This window comes from Physeter macrocephalus, unplaced genomic scaffold, assembly GCF_002837175.3.
Source record: "Physeter macrocephalus isolate SW-GA unplaced genomic scaffold, ASM283717v5 random_104, whole genome shotgun sequence".
NCBI classification, from domain to species: domain Eukaryota; kingdom Metazoa; phylum Chordata; class Mammalia; order Artiodactyla; family Physeteridae; genus Physeter; species Physeter macrocephalus.
In genome coordinates this window covers 312-14685 of record NW_021145375.1, presented here as the reverse complement: position 1 = coordinate 14685, position 14374 = coordinate 312, and the positions used below count along the sequence as shown (strand labels likewise).

Here is a 14374-nt window from a genome sequence, read left to right as displayed (position 1 = left end):
GCTTTTCCCGAATCATGAGTCATAAGACTCTCACTGGTTGCGTACTTGCACATCTTAGCTCGCTTGATCCTCTGCTTACCCCTTGTGATCATCATGTCCTTTTTTGTGGGCGAAGAAACTGAAGCCCAGAGAGGTCAGACCACTGACCCAAGGCTGCACAGCAGAGCCGAGACTTGAACCCACATTTGGCCGGACAGTCCATGCTCGGGCCACGGTCATCACAGCCTTGCTTTTTCTCCCTTCCTTTGGTTTCCCCCAAACCCTTCCATCCCCTCAGTCGTGACAGTCTGTGGTGGGGGGATGCTCTTGTCCACAGGGGGTGTGTGTGTCCCTCTGGGCCAGGAGCCGTGGGGAGCTCTGAGGAGCAGGGGACACAGCCTGCTCGTGAAGGCCTCCCAGACCAGCGAGGGGATTTGAACTGAGCTTGGGTGACCTTTCTAGGTGACACTGCCATTCAGATGACCCCTTCATTCACTGATTCATTCATTCCACAAGTATTTATTTACTGAGTGTGATTAGGTGCCTGTTGATTAAGAAATCGTGATGTGTAAAACCAGACACAGCCCCTTCTTCGCAGATCTCCCACTCTGGTGGGAGAGAGAGACAGATGCTGGTTACCGGACACACAAGCAGCTTGTGGCCGGGCTAAGGGCTTGGAAGGAGAGGAACGTGCTGCGAGGAAAGTAGGTAATGGGGGCCTTTGTCTTCATGGCCAGGGGCTGATGTCTGGGAGGCTTCCTGGAGGAGGTGACTGTTGATCCGAGGTCTGAATAATAAGAGGAAGTGAACACGGCATAAGAGAGGAGGCAAGAGTATTCACGGTAGAGGGGACAGCATGTGCAGAGGCCCAGAGGCAGGAGAAAGGCACATGGTGGGGAGGCTGTCTAAGGGGGAGGCCGAGGAGGCAGGCAGGGCCGGCAGCACCATGATGTGAAGGGCAAGGGTCCCGTTGAAGGGTTCCAGCTGGGGGTGGCATGGCTGGATTTGCCTTTCGAGAAGATCTGTGGCTCTGGAGGGTAGAACCAAAATGAAGGCAGCAGTTTTGGGGCCTGATACGAACCAGCAGCAGGAACCGTCCGAGGCAGAGTGAGTGGTGGCTGCTCCCCAGGGCTGGCGAGAGAGGTTTTTCGAGACGGCTGAGAGGTTGCTCAGCGTGGCCTGGGCCTCTGCTGCCCAGGGACCCCCTGCCTCCTCGAGATCCAGCTGGAAGCCCCAGGTGGGGTTTGGGGTGCTGTGAAAAGCATCTGCCGCCCCTGGCCGCGTCCAGGGCCCCTAGAGGAGGCCTCACCCCTCCCCTGTCCCTTCTCCAGCCCGCGGCCGGCACTGCCCAGCTGGGCCTCGCTGCGGCCCATTCATTCACAGCCTGCCACTGCCTCCTCGAGAAAGGGGGAGCTTGCAGGCTGCGAGGATGGAGGTGCTGGCCCTGGGCCAGCCCAGCTTCCCTGCCCACTGCCCCTCCCCCGACGCCCCCCTCTCCCCCGGCCTGCCCTCTCTTTATGGCAGGCAAAGTGCTAATTCCCAGCGCAGAGAGGTGGGCCAGAGTCTGCGGCCAAGAGAGAGACTGTTTACAGCCTCCGGCGGTTCTTGGCTCCAGAGGTCCGGCGGGCTGGCCTTGCAGTGACATGTTTATTCTCCAGGCCCACTGCTGGCCCCGGCTCTTGGCAGGGCCGAGCGGAGGGTTCTTGGTGATGGGGACAGGCTGGCGGCTGGGGGCTCTTTGTGTCTGTGCTCGCCTGCTCTCTCGCTCCCTCCTGTTTTACATTCAAGGCGGTGAAATGTGGAGCTGAGGCCCAGGGGCCCCCTGCCCCCAACACCTTCAGAAGCTGCATCCTGGCCCCCAGCTCGGGCTCCCGGGAGACCCCGTAGGGCCGGGGCTCCAGGGTCCCACCGGGGAGGTCTTGGGGGCCCCTCGGTCACTCAGCAGATTCCTGCAGAGCAGCCGGCCAGTGCCAGGCCTCGGGTGACAGCAGTGAGCAAGACGGATGGGGCCCCGTCCTCCGGGGCTGGCTGTCCCCTGGCAGGGTAACCGGGCTCCTTTGGAGGTCTCCTCGCCACCCAGCCGCAGAGCTCCTTCCCACCCGCAGTGCCTGCAGGGCCCCGTCCGCCCACGAGGCTGGCTGCGGTGAGAGAGCCGGGCTTCGGGGCCAGACGGCGCTGGGACCTATCCCAGCTCTGCCGCTGACCAGTAGGGTGACCTCCGATGAGGCCCTGCACCTCTCCCGGCCTCCGCTCTCTCGTCTGAAAGTGGGAGGAGGACCGTGACCCTTTACAGCTGACCTCCGGGGCCGGTCACTTCCTCATTCAAACACCCACCCAGGCTCAGCAGATGCTGTGCTGGGCATGCAGTGGCAAATGAAGACCCGAGTGGCTGTTAGGGGCAGCACGTGAAGCCGGGGCCGCCTTCCCAAGGGACCAGGCCAGGAAAGGGCAGACGTGATTCTTAGAGTGTAGCCAAGGATGGCGTTGGTGTCCCTGCGTCCCCGTCCCAGGGCCTCACTCAAGGGCCAGGTTAGCCCTGTGGGGGGAGGTCCAGCTAGGGTCTTCGGGGACAGAGGGTGTTCAGGAGGGTCCCAGGTGCCTGGGCCCACGTGTGGGGTGGAGCATTGACTGGCTGGTGACGGGACCAGCCGGCTGTTTCCCTGGGGTCCGGCCCCGCGGCCTCTCTGGTTCCCTCCAGATCTGGGTTCTGAGCTCCGATGGAGGGGGCCGCACTGCGTGGCCGGGCCTCATCCGAGGTGTCTCAGCGGCTGCTTCTCTACCCCACGGAGGCGCGTCAGCCCGGATCCCCGGTGGACAGGCGAGCGGGTGCCCGCTGCTGGGCCCGGCACTGTCTCTGACCCGCAGGTCCTCCCATGCAGCCCTCCGCTCGGACAGTGATGTCCTGCTGCTCTCCTCTCCTAAGTCCTCAGGTCCTTGGCCCACACCACCCGCCCCTCTCCGTGATTCCACCAGAAACTTCGGTGCCTCTAGACCAGGCTTGGCCACCTTTTTGTTAAAGGACCAGGTCGTTCATATTTTAGGCTTTGCGGGCCAGTCTCTGGTCTCTGCTGCATTTTCTTCTCTGTTACTTATGTATTCTTTACAGTTCTTTAATGTGAAATGTAAAAACCATTCTCAGCTCGGCTGGCCGGCGGGTTGCGGTTTGCCGCGGCCTCCTGCGGACCAGCGGGTGGGATGTGGGTTGGCTGTGCGTCACCCGCGTCTGAAGTTCTTGTTTTCTGAGCGCAGACCTGCTGAGCTGCACACATATATTGGCTCTGTTAACTCGGACAACAGCCCCGTGACGGGCACTGTGAACCCATTTCACAGGTGAGAAAACTGAGGCACAGGGAGATGAGAAAACCAGCCTGTGGTCTCACCGCGGGTCAGGGCAGCACCGGGATTTGAACCCAGGCCATCAGTGTCTGTCTCGACCACGGTGCCTCACCATGTGGCTTTTGGCACCCAGCTTCTCTGCCGCCTGCCCCCACCTGGATTATTTTGGATGTAAAGGAAGCCCGGATTCTATTCCTGGCTTTTTCTGGGTCTCTCTCGGCCCCCCGGCTGGCCTGCGTCCCCACTGACATTTGCCTTCTCCCAACCTGTCCCCATCCCCTTCACTCGCCCCACATCCGGGAGACACCCTCTGTAGCAGCTCAAAGTTCCAGAAATGGCTTCGGCCGCACCTGCTTCTTCGTGGCCAGCCCTCAGGTCACACAAGGCAGAGCAGTGTCCCTTGAGCTGCTTGGCACACATTCTGCAACCCTATATCGAAGCCACATGGGCTTGGCCACGGCACGTGACTGAGTTGGGAAGTAGGAGCCCCAAGCCGTCAGCCCGGCATTGCCCGCTGGACTTGTCCTGGCGGTAGGGGCAGCTGTGGCTGAAGGGTCACTGGGAGAGGTTGTCCCTTGCCACTGATCAGGCACAGAAAGTGATCCCTTGGCGTCCTGAAGCGTTGGGCCACCCGAGGCTGCTTCTGAACTTTCTGGCCTCCCAGGGTGCTGTCAAAAAGACTGGGAATTTTGGACAGGTGATTCAAATGAGAGAGGACACAAGTAATATATGGGGAAATAGTTACTTGAAAACTATTAAAATATCAGAAAAAATACGACTTGGTGCTGGTGAATTTGCAAAATATGGCTCATTTGTATTGCTGGTGGCAGCACAAATCTGTATCATATTGTCTGTTCCCCAAACCATTTGTCAGTGTGTATCCAGGGCTTTTAAAAACACTCCATACTTTGGCCCAATAATCCCATTTCTAGAAATGCATCCAAAGGAATGAACTTGCAAGAACGATAACGATAAGACACACAGAGATGTTCTTTGCACTGTTATTTATAATGGTGGGGAAGTTCTGAACATCCAACAATGAAATACAGTTAGGCAAACTGTTGTGTACCCCTGGGGGTGGAATATTCTGTGGCTTTAAAATGACAGCCATGGAGCCCATTTCAACACAGAGAAGCTGATGATCTAATGCTGAGTCAAAATAAGCAGAGCACAAAATTGTACACGTGTCTTGATTACAGCCTTAAAGAAAAATGTCCATGTAAGTCCAGGCTGGAAGAGGACTTGGAAAGCTGGTACGGCTGTGTTCACAAGGTGATGGGACCCCTCCCATTGAAACACGCGTTATTGCTGTCACCGAGTCGTCTTGGTGTTAAATGTGAGGCAGGCATTAACGTGCCACGTGACCTTGGACAGGCCGCTGGCTGTGTCAGCCTCGCTTCCACCATCTGTGAAATGGGGCGGCATTTCTACAGCTGCCCTTGGGGTGATGGGAACCGGAGGGGCCTGCCTTGCAAGGCCTTCATGGGTGACACCTTGTTGTCCTGTGTGGAGCTGGATTGTCACCATCGATCCTAAGGAGGCCAGTAGTGAGGGTGGAGGGGTGTAGACCAGGCCCCCCCTGCCAGGTGAACCAGGGAGCCTGGCCTCTGATATTGAGGACCTACGAGGTGGGTGTGGGGTCACCTCTGCAAGGCCACCCAGCTCCTGAGACTTGGAGCCGGGAGCTGCCCCGGGCCCTTTCCTTGGCTTTGATGCTGCGTCGTGGGGTAGAGCCTTTCGGATAAGGTAAGGCTTCCTTCCTGGGAGCCAATGGGATCTTTCTGTGTCACCTTGGTGCCAGTGTCACTTGACACATGGCCTGTCAAATGGCTTCCGTTGGGTGGAGGATACCTGTCGTGGGCTGAATTGTATGCCCCCCACAAATTCCTAGGTTGAACTGCTAACCCTAGCACCTTAGAATGTGACTGTGTTTGACTCTGTTTGGGTCTTTACAGAGGTCACTAGGGTGGGCCCTGATCTAATAGGACTGGTGTCGTCGTAAGAAGAAGAGATTAGGACACACACACACAGGGAAAACCCCGTGAGATATACAGGGAGAAGATGGTCCTCTGCAAGCCGAGGAGAGAGTGGCCTTGGAAGGAACCAAACCTGCCAACAACCTTGGTCTCCAACTTCCAGCCTCCAGGATTGTGAGGAAACTATATCTCTGTTGTTTGGATCCGCCAGCCTGGTACTTGGTTACGGCAGCCTGAGCAGTAGACGTCCATAGGGGCGTCCAGCACCCACAGGGTGATAGCTGAGCATGTCCAGCGGCGTGTGAAGGGGGCTGTCTGGGTTTTATTATTAACTGCACCTTATGGTTGGACGTGTAGACGGTTCCCCCCACTCTTATAAATAACAGTGCAAAGGACATCTTCCTGCACGTTCACAGTTTTCATGCTGATAGGGTACATTTCCAGAAGTGTCCCAGGGCCATGGCTGCTGCCTCTGGCTGTCCCCCCACCCCTAGTGCATTAGTCAGCAAGGCTGGTCCCTCCGTGTGAGAAACACGCCCCAGGCCGGGGGAGCCCAGAGCCTGGGCTCGCACCCAGCAGGAGTGCCCTCCAGGGGACCCCACGACCTTGAAGGTCATCTTCTGGGCTCTGACTCTGAGCTGAGGTTCTCTTAGGAGCAAGGAGCGTTGGAGGAGCCCCTCGGCCGGGGTGGGAAGGCCGGCGTCCGCAGGCAGCTCAGGCTCACAGGCTCCGGGGGCGGAGGTCAGCTGGCTGTTGGCAGCTGCGCCGAGCCAGTCGTGTGGGAACGGAGGCTTTGGTCTCCCCCACAGAGATTTTCTGTGGCTGGTTCTGGGAGAGAGAGAGAGAGGGAGAGAACGAGAGAGCTGTGAAGCGAGGTGGAGGCCATCCCCAGGAGCCTTTTGCCAGGCTGGGAGCTGGCACCGGCGTCCTCCCTCCGGGTACATAATATCCCGTAATAGGCGCTGGCTGTTAGGAGCCCAGAGACAGAAAAAAGATTGACATCATGCGAGTGCTGGGTTCGGTGAGCGGAGTGCCCGCTGGCCCCTTCGCCACGTTAGCGGCTGCTGTCCACCTGGAGAGGTCTGCTCGGGGGGTCAACGCCTCGAGGGACAGTGCTGGGGCCCGGTGTACCCCCAGGTTCACGTCCACCAAAACCTGTGAATGTGCCCTTATTTGGAAATAAGGTCTTTGCAGATGTGATCAAGTTAGGATGAGGTCACTGGATGAGGGTGGCCCTGAATCCAGTGCCTGGTGTCCTTATAAGACGAGGGGAATTTGGACCCTGGCAGAGAGGATGGTAGGCGGAGACAGACACGCACACAGAGGCCACGTGAAGATGGAGGAGAATGGGAAAGATGCAGCTACAAGCCAAGGGCCGGCAAGGATGGCTGGCAGCCACTAGAAGCTAGAAAAGGCAGGACGGATCCTCCCCTAGAGCCTTTGAAAAGAGTGTGGCCCTGCCGATACCTTGATTTCAAACTTCTCCAAACCCAGCAGACGAATTTCTGTTCTTTAAGCACCTGGTTTGTCATAATTAGTTGTGGCAGCTCAGGGACGCCAGTGCACTCGCCCGGTGGTCCTTCCCTTCTTTCTCCCTCCATGGCCTGGCACGGCCCTCTTACAGACTGCGAGTCCCAAGAGATGAGCGGCTTTCACACGCCTTGTCTCCTGGGTGGGGCTGGCCGTGGGCCGGCACACAGTAGGTGCGCAGTAAAGGTTTGCTGAGTGGGTGAGAGGGGCAGGGGCTGGGGCAGGAGGAGAAGGGAAGGGGTGGCTCTCAGAGATGACCCTGTGGCCGGCAGGGGGTGGGGGCGGCCTCTCCCTTCCCCTCCCCTTCCCATGCCTGCCCCGTCCTCCTTTTTTTTTTTTTTTTTTTTTTTTTTTTGCCCACAGATGCCCCCAGATTAAACCTTTCATACTGCAGGCATAAACTGGGAATTTAGTGGGCAACACTGGATATGTAGTCACCTTACTTGGAACAAGACAGTTTTTGAGAAACTATTCAATCCTAATCCTGATTTTTTTTTTTTTTGTGGTACGCGGGCCTCCCACTGTTGCGGCCTCTCCCGTTGCGGAGCACAGGCTCCGGACGCGCAGGCTCAGCGGCCACGGCTCACGGGCCCAGCCGCTCCGCGGCACGTGGGATCTTCCCGGACCGGGGCACGAACCCGCGTCCCCCGCGTCGGCAGGCGGATTCTCAACCACTGCGCCACCAGGGAAGCCCTGCCCCGTCCTTCTGGTCCAGTCTTGGCTTCAGGGGAGGGGAGAGGGTGGGGAGGGGCGCTGTGCCAGTCTCAGGCCCGGCCAGTGCCCACTGCTCCTGTCCCTCTCCTGCCTCTTGCTGGCCGTCTGGCTTTGGGCAACTTACCAGACCCCAGTTTCCCCCAGTGTAAAATGGGTTTGCAGCACCCCTTCTTTGGGTCATCTTGGGAAATAAGCCGGTTGGCCTGTGGAAGGCAGCGTGGTGGACGTTTGTGTGGATCTCAACAGAGGCTGGTTTGGTTGGGGAGCAGCCGGGCCAGCCGAGGGAGGAAGGAGGGTGGAGGATATGCCCATGGAGGAGGGAGGAGGGCGCAGTGGTTGAGGGCGTGGTGTTGCAGGGCAGGTCCTGTGTGGGCCCTCGGCTGTACCATTTCTATCCTGGGGTCTCCGACTCTCTGGCTTAGTTTCTCCATGTGGAAGATGGGGGCAGTGAAAGCACCAACCTCACAGGTGACTGGGTGCGAAGGGGACAGAGAGCCTTGCACAGGCTCTCCAAGCCTGCGCCTCAGCTGATGAGGGGAGAGGGCGGTAGAGGGTGCCTGATACGGACAGGACATTCCGTACCTGTGGAATCGGCTTGTCTTCCTTTCTGGGCTGCATTTGGGGCTGAGGAGGAAAGTGCTGGCCGGGCAAACCGGAGGAAGCTTCTCGGTACGAAAGCCTTTGCATCTGAAGGTCGGTCGTCCCTTGAAAGAGCCATGCAGAATGTGACAAGGTGGGAGCCTGAAGGTCCCTGAGCCGTCCACGCCTGCCCTCTGTGCTTTGGAGTAGGGGGACCCAGGCTCAGAGGGAACGTGATGTGTGGGAGAGGTGATGCTGGCGCAGACCCGCGCTCTGACCCTGGCCTGCCCTGGTTTGCGTACTGAGGAGTTTTGAGTGAAACTGGGGTCGCCCCTGCACCCGTGCGTCTCCCTGCTGGGACCCGGCACACGCCTCGGGAAACGTCTGGCAGGGGTCAGAGGGCGGTCTGCACTGTGGAAGCGAGGCATCCTGCTGGGCATGGAGACCCCCCACCCCCCGCCCCGCCTATCTGGGGGCCGGGGCCTGTCTCATCGCTGTGTATCCCTTGGGTTGGGAATAGGCAGCTCTCCAGGAAGGCATCTTTTCCTGTTGTCACTTCTTTCCTTCCTGCGTTTTCCAAGATGGCATAGAGAGCCCCGTGTGCCAGCTGCAGCCGCAAGATCCTAGGACCCCATCCTTGTTCCCACGAGACCACCGGAAGGGCCGTGTTATGCCCATTGCACAGATGGGCTTACTGAACCCTGCCAGGCTGGTGTTTCCCTTTCTCTGTTTCTCGCCCGGGTCAGGGAAGGCAGGCTACCCTGGTCGCCTGGCCCTGCAGGGGACAGGTGGGCGGCACCTCCCAGGGTGGCCCCAGCCTGAGGGAGGGGCATTCCTGCTGCTATTTTCAGCCACTGCAGGGAGACCCTGGGCTGCTGCCACCCGCCGTGGTCCCCGGCTGTCCGGACTGGCCTGTGGGTCTCGCGTGATGCCGGAGTATCCTCCTGGCCCGGTGGGGGGCCAGCACCCCTGCACTCAGCCCCTCACCCCTTTCCTGGAGGCAGAGGGGGGCATCCCATGGCGCGTCCCCCACCCCTCTGGGCTGGAGGCAGCTCAGCGTTAACCCCGTGCCTGGGTTTCCCGAGCCCCGCTGGGGCCCCCCGCTCCAGTGGGTGGCTGTAAAAATAGCACTTGCTTTCAGTTAGGAGCTGGGGGCGGCGGGGGCCCAGTTTCCCTGCTCCTGGAGGAATTACCAGCCCACATGTTGCCAGGAGCCTTGGCTGGGAGAGGCAAGCGCGGCTCCAAGCCGGCGAGCGGGCGGCGGCACAGATGGAAACTCGATCCCGGCTCAGCAGACTGTTTGATTTATTTTAAAATCAAGCAGATGGCTGCTGCAGGGGTTTGTTTAAGTTCAGCTCCGAGCCGGGCCCGTGGCCAGGAGCCTCGGGGCAGCTGCGCCAGAAATTTTTCAATGACTTTGGTCGTCAAACCACCTCTTCCCTCCCTTTTGAACTTGAGCCTCACCACACACATGTCGGCGGCCGCGCGCGCCTTCTCCGCGCGGCCGGGCCGCTCGCGGCTCTCCGGTCCCCCCCTTTGTCTCGCTGCCGCCACCTCTGTCTTTGTCCTCCTGTCTCGCTCCGGCTGCGGCCCTGTGCGCCTCCCGCTTTCTGGGTCTCTCTGCGCGTCCCCACCGCTCCCTTTTGCAGGGAACCTTCCCACGTGTCCCTCCGCGGCTCCCTCCCCCCGCTCCAGGCGCATGGGAGCACAGCCAACCTTTGTGGCCACTCAGCGTCCCCTGGGCTGCCCCTGTGCGAGACCCTGTGGCTTGCAACACCAGGCCCCGACCGTAGATCCTGGAGGAGGCCAGCCCTCCGAGGTCAAGCGGCTCAGCCCCGCCCGGGGCACGGAGGCCGGGCGGCCCGCCGCTGTCCCCGCTGGACGGCGGGTGGCCTGGGCACCTCTGAGGAGCCCGCTGTGTGGCTGGGGCCGCCAGCGGGGTTCAGGCTCCCCCCACCATGTGCCCCCCCCCAAACGGCTGGTGAACAGGCCAAGTTACATCCCCCGCTCCCCCAGAGGGACTCATCGGTCCCCTGTTCACATGGCCAGCAGGCTCTCCAGCCCCAGACCCCCCAGCCAGGGCTGCCCGGCCTCATCCCCTAAGCGGCCCAGCACCCACTGCTCTGCTTCCTAAACAAACCAAGGCTTTAAATAGCGGCCAGCCCTGTAAATAACCCCAGGTCCCCAAGGAGCGCTCTCAGGGCGGGTGGAGCGCGGCCCCCAGTCACCCCGGCACCACGGCGGGGGTGGGGAGCGCCGATGGCACGCGGCCCCTGGCCTGGGCCGGGGGCCAGGCCTCATGGCAGGCCCTGGGTGGGGCTGCGATGTTTTTCTGCCTCTGGCTGCAGTGGTCGGCTCTCTGGTTGATCTGGTGGGTGCTGACTCAGCTGCCCCTCCCGGTCCCTGTCCCCCAGGGTCACCCCTGACTCGCTGGCCCGCCTCAGGGAGGACAGGAGAGGCCTACACCAAGCTGGCCACGTTGCAGCCGAGGGTCCGCCGGGGGGACCTGGAGGAGAGGCCAGGATGCTGGTTCCACATCTCCCCTCGTCTCGGCCGCGTCCGTGCGGACAGGGGACCCGGCCGGGCCCCCAGTGCCCCTCCGCGTCCTCTGGGGTCCTCAGTGGAACGATCTCACGTGCTCTAGGGTGGAGGCCCCAGCCTCTTCCCGCCTCAGCCTCTGCCCCGAACCGGGCCCAGGGAGACCTTGGGGACAGACTTGTCGAGAACGGCAGCGTGTGGAGCCCAGCCCCGACTCGGGGCCGGAGCAGGACTCCCGCGTCCCTCGCCCGCCAGCGAGTTGGTGAAATGGTCGCAGGTCCGTGGCCTCCACAGGGGATATTTTCGCATCCCAGCGCAACTGTATTAGTTCTCTGGCGCCTCGTGGATGGTGGAAACGAGCCCACCAGCAGCTTTAAATCTTGAAAAAAACTCTCCCAAGAGGTTTACATCTATTTTCCAAACAGCCGCTTCCCACTGTGCCCCTTAGCCATGCACCAGCATCTCTGTCAGATCAGTTTGAAAATTGTAATGATGTTAGCTCCTCCTGCAGCAGCCCGGGGAGCTGAAAACGTGGCCCAATTAAAAAATGCATCCCGGCTGGCTGCGTGGACTGGGCGCGTGGAGGTGGTTCCTGTCGAAAATGCTCCCTGGGAGGTGGGGAAGCTTTTGTTTATTTATTTTCTGTCTCATTGGTCCCCCTCCTGCGCTGGCCCTCCCCACGCAGAGGTCTGCATCCACCACAGGGCTTCGTTCATACCGTGATCTTTCTTCTCCTCTTTCTAGGTTTAATTTTTGTGTAAGAAAGAGGAAAACAAAAATTTAAAAGTTATATTCTCTATATCCCCAAAGCATGTTTGTGAAATGTCTCAGAATTTCACTTTCCCAGGTGGTTTTACCAGATTGATGTTTTTGTTCGTTTTCTGATGAGTTGAACGAAGGAGGAGTTGGTTTTAGTGGTCAGGCAGGCATCAAAGCGATCACACCCATGTGTCTGTCTCAGGAAAACACAGAAAGATGCCTTTAGACCTACCAGTGTTATAGATTATAAAATCTTCAAACTGCTAAACTTGATGACGGCCAAATGGGGCCGGCACCTTTTTTTTTTTTTTTTTTAAACTTCTCTATTGTGTAAAAAATAAACACCATGTAAAATTTACCATTGTAACCATTTCAAAGGGTCCAGTCTAGTGGCGTTAAGTACGTTCACACTGTTGTGTAACCATCACCACCGTCTAGTTCCAGAACTTTCTCATCACCCTGAGCAGAAACTCCATACCCATTTCCAGTACCGTTTTCAAGATGTTCTGAGGCAGAGACACTGCCCAGGCCCCACGGGGCACATTCAGAGGGTTCCTGTGTAGGGACACAGTGGAGAGAACAAAGGAGCAGAAAGCCGTGGCAGAAAATTGTGCGCTGATGACAGCGGTGAATATGGAGAGAGAGAGAGAGAGAGGGGGGTGGAGAAGTGAGGGAAGAGGGGGTTTGGGGGACAGAGGAGAGGTTCCCGGAGCCACACTCTTTAAAAAAAAGAAAAATAAAAAAGCCTTGGGTCTGGGTGGCAGCCGAGGAACATTGTTATATTTGGGTTGAGCTGGAGGCTCTACAGATTAGCATGGTCTGGTCCAGGTCCAGTTTAGCTTAGTTCATTTCTATTCCGACTCTCTGGTTTCCTGGATGCCCAACCCTTGGTGGGATCCAGAAGCTCCATCATTCATTCCATGAAGGTCTGTTGAGTACCCACTCTGTGTGGGGCACTGTTCTGAGTAAGGCAGACAGCTCTGAATAAGACAGACCTGCCTCTGCTCCCCCATCCCTCCCCCATCCAGTGTACCTTCTGCTGCGGGAGCCTGACTGAGAAGAAGAAAGGGAACAAATATGCAACCAGCTGTCATCGTGGAGATGGTGAGGGCCGGAGGCAGTCGGGGAGCAGGGGCTGTGTGGGGATTGACTAACGGATGCTGTGGTTGGGTGGGTACAAGGGGCAGGCCAGGTGAGGAGTGGTGCTGGCAGAGGGCACAGAAAAGCTGTCCGTGCAGAGGCCCTGATGGGTAATGAGCTTGAGGTTTTGTAGGTAAAGCAGGAGGCCGGCATGGCTGGAGTGGATGAATAGGGAGGAAGGAGAGCCCGGGGAGGGGGAGGTCCAAGAGGCCAGTGGGGCTGGAGGACATGGAGCCTTGGGAGTTTCAAGTGGGAAGGGGATCCATTGGGGCAGTTCCCCGGGGAAATGTGACCTGATTCACGTAACGCCCCTCCCTCTGGCTGCTGAGTGGGGAGCAGGCTGGAGGGGGCAGCCATGGACATGGCATCAGAGAATACACTGAGTCCCGTCAAGGTCCACTTCTTCCCCTTTCAGTTGCCCTTTGATCATTCTGACTACTTCATGGAGAGTCTCAGGCTGTCTTTGATGCCTCCCAAACACTTGCTGTGTACGTTATCTACTGCTGTGTAACAAAATACACCAAAACGTTGCAGCTTGGAACAACAGTTATTTGTTTTCTCACCGTTTCTGTGGGGAGTGGCTCAGGGGGGTGTTTCTGGCTCCAGGTCTCTGATGAGGCTGTAATCAGGATGTTGCCGGGGCTGCGGTCTTCCCTGAAAGTTTGACTGATGTCTCACGTGGCTGTTGGCTGGAGGCCTCAGTTCCTTACCATGTGGGTCTCTCCCTAGAGCAGCTGGCTTCACCCAGAGCCAGTGACCCATGAGAGAACCAGGAAGGAACTTCTGTGCCTCAAATGACCTGGTCTCAGAAGCCACACGCTGTCACTTCTGCCGTGTTCTATTCACTGGAAGTGAATCACGAAGTCTGGCCCAAACTCAAGGGCTCTACCTCTTCAAGGGAGGCATGTCAAAGCATCTGTGGACGTATTTTTAAACTACTACACTTGCTGATCTCCGTTTTTAATAGGGAGAGAATAGGCTTTGGGTCCCGAGCCTTCACTGGGAGTAGTATTTGGCTAAAACTGAATAGCATTGCTTTGTTTTCACAGTACGTGTTTTTAGGGTTACTTTCCGTTTATGTTGTTTGATACTGATTTTCCTTTTAGGGTACTCACGTACATTTTAAATTTATTTAAGCTTAAACAGTGAGTCGACTTAAGGAAGATTATGAAGTAAGAAAAACTAAGTAGAATTAAGGGGGGGAGGTGGAACACGACGGCCACGGGTGGGGCCTGCTGGCAGCAGAGTGGCTGAGAGTGCGGGCTCTGGGTTCGGATCCTACCTCAGCTGCCTAGAGCTGTGTGACCGTGGGTAATAATCTGACCTCTTTGGGCCTCAGTTTCCCCCTTGATAAAGTGAGGGAGCAGCCTGCTGCCTGGGCTGTTGTGGAGCCCAGGTAGAGTCTCCACAGAAGGGCTTGGCATGGGGCCGGGTAGGGAGTAAGGGCCCAGTGAGTGTCCCCTGCTAGGAGATGACACATGCTTTCAGCCTCACCACACGGTCTGTGGGGCTCTCGTGACGCCCCCGCTGTATGTGTGTGTAGCTGGAGGACCAAGGAGATACCACCCCTCCCCTCTGCTCACTCAGAGAAGTGGTAGCACTTGTTGGTGAGGGTGGGGAAGACTCTGGTGGGGGGGTTCTTCATCTGGTCAGAAAACTGAGGTTACCCATGAAGTAACCTGATAAGTAACCTCAGCAGTGGTCATCCTCCCCATCCAGTTGCCTGCCTATCCATCCATCCATCCATCCATCCACCCATCCATCCATCCACCCATCCATGCACCCATCCATCCACCCATCCATGCACCCATCCATCCATCCAT

The 14374-nt window shown here is 58.2% G+C and overlaps 1 protein-coding gene across 4 annotated transcripts; it reads right to left on the bottom strand.

Moving 5' to 3' along the window:
- Nucleotides 1-494: 494 nt before the first annotated feature.
- On the bottom strand, nt 495-10287 carry LOC114484845 (uncharacterized). Of its 4 annotated transcripts, none has more exons than XR_003678211.1 (3): nt 9579-10287; nt 8118-8239; nt 495-766 (listed from the first exon to the last, which is right to left on the bottom strand). XR_003678211.1 is itself a non-coding variant. In XM_028483928.1 (3 exons), the coding sequence occupies exons 1-3, from the start codon at nt 9126-9128 to the stop codon at nt 5711-5713; spliced, it is 558 nt and encodes a 185-aa protein (XP_028339729.1). In that variant the 5' UTR covers nt 9129-10287; the 3' UTR covers nt 3821-5710. The 4 variants fall into 4 exon arrangements, 3 of the variants coding, with proteins under 3 accessions (XP_028339729.1, XP_028339728.1, XP_028339727.1); XM_028483928.1 differs by lacking the exon at nt 495-766 and adding an exon at nt 3821-6119 and having other exon boundaries at nt 9102-10287; XM_028483927.1 differs by lacking the exon at nt 495-766 and adding an exon at nt 3821-6119.
- Nucleotides 10288-14374: the final 4087 nt, after the last annotated feature.

Coding starts and splice junctions, on each gene's coding strand:
- LOC114484845 (XM_028483926.2), bottom strand. CDS start 8,554: ATGCCCAGCAGGATGCCTCGCTTCCACAGTGCAGACCGCCCTCTGACC. Junction 6,120..8,117: donor AAGACAAGCCGATTCCACAG/GTACGGAATGTC, acceptor TCTCTCTCCCAG/AACCAGCCACAGAAAATCTC.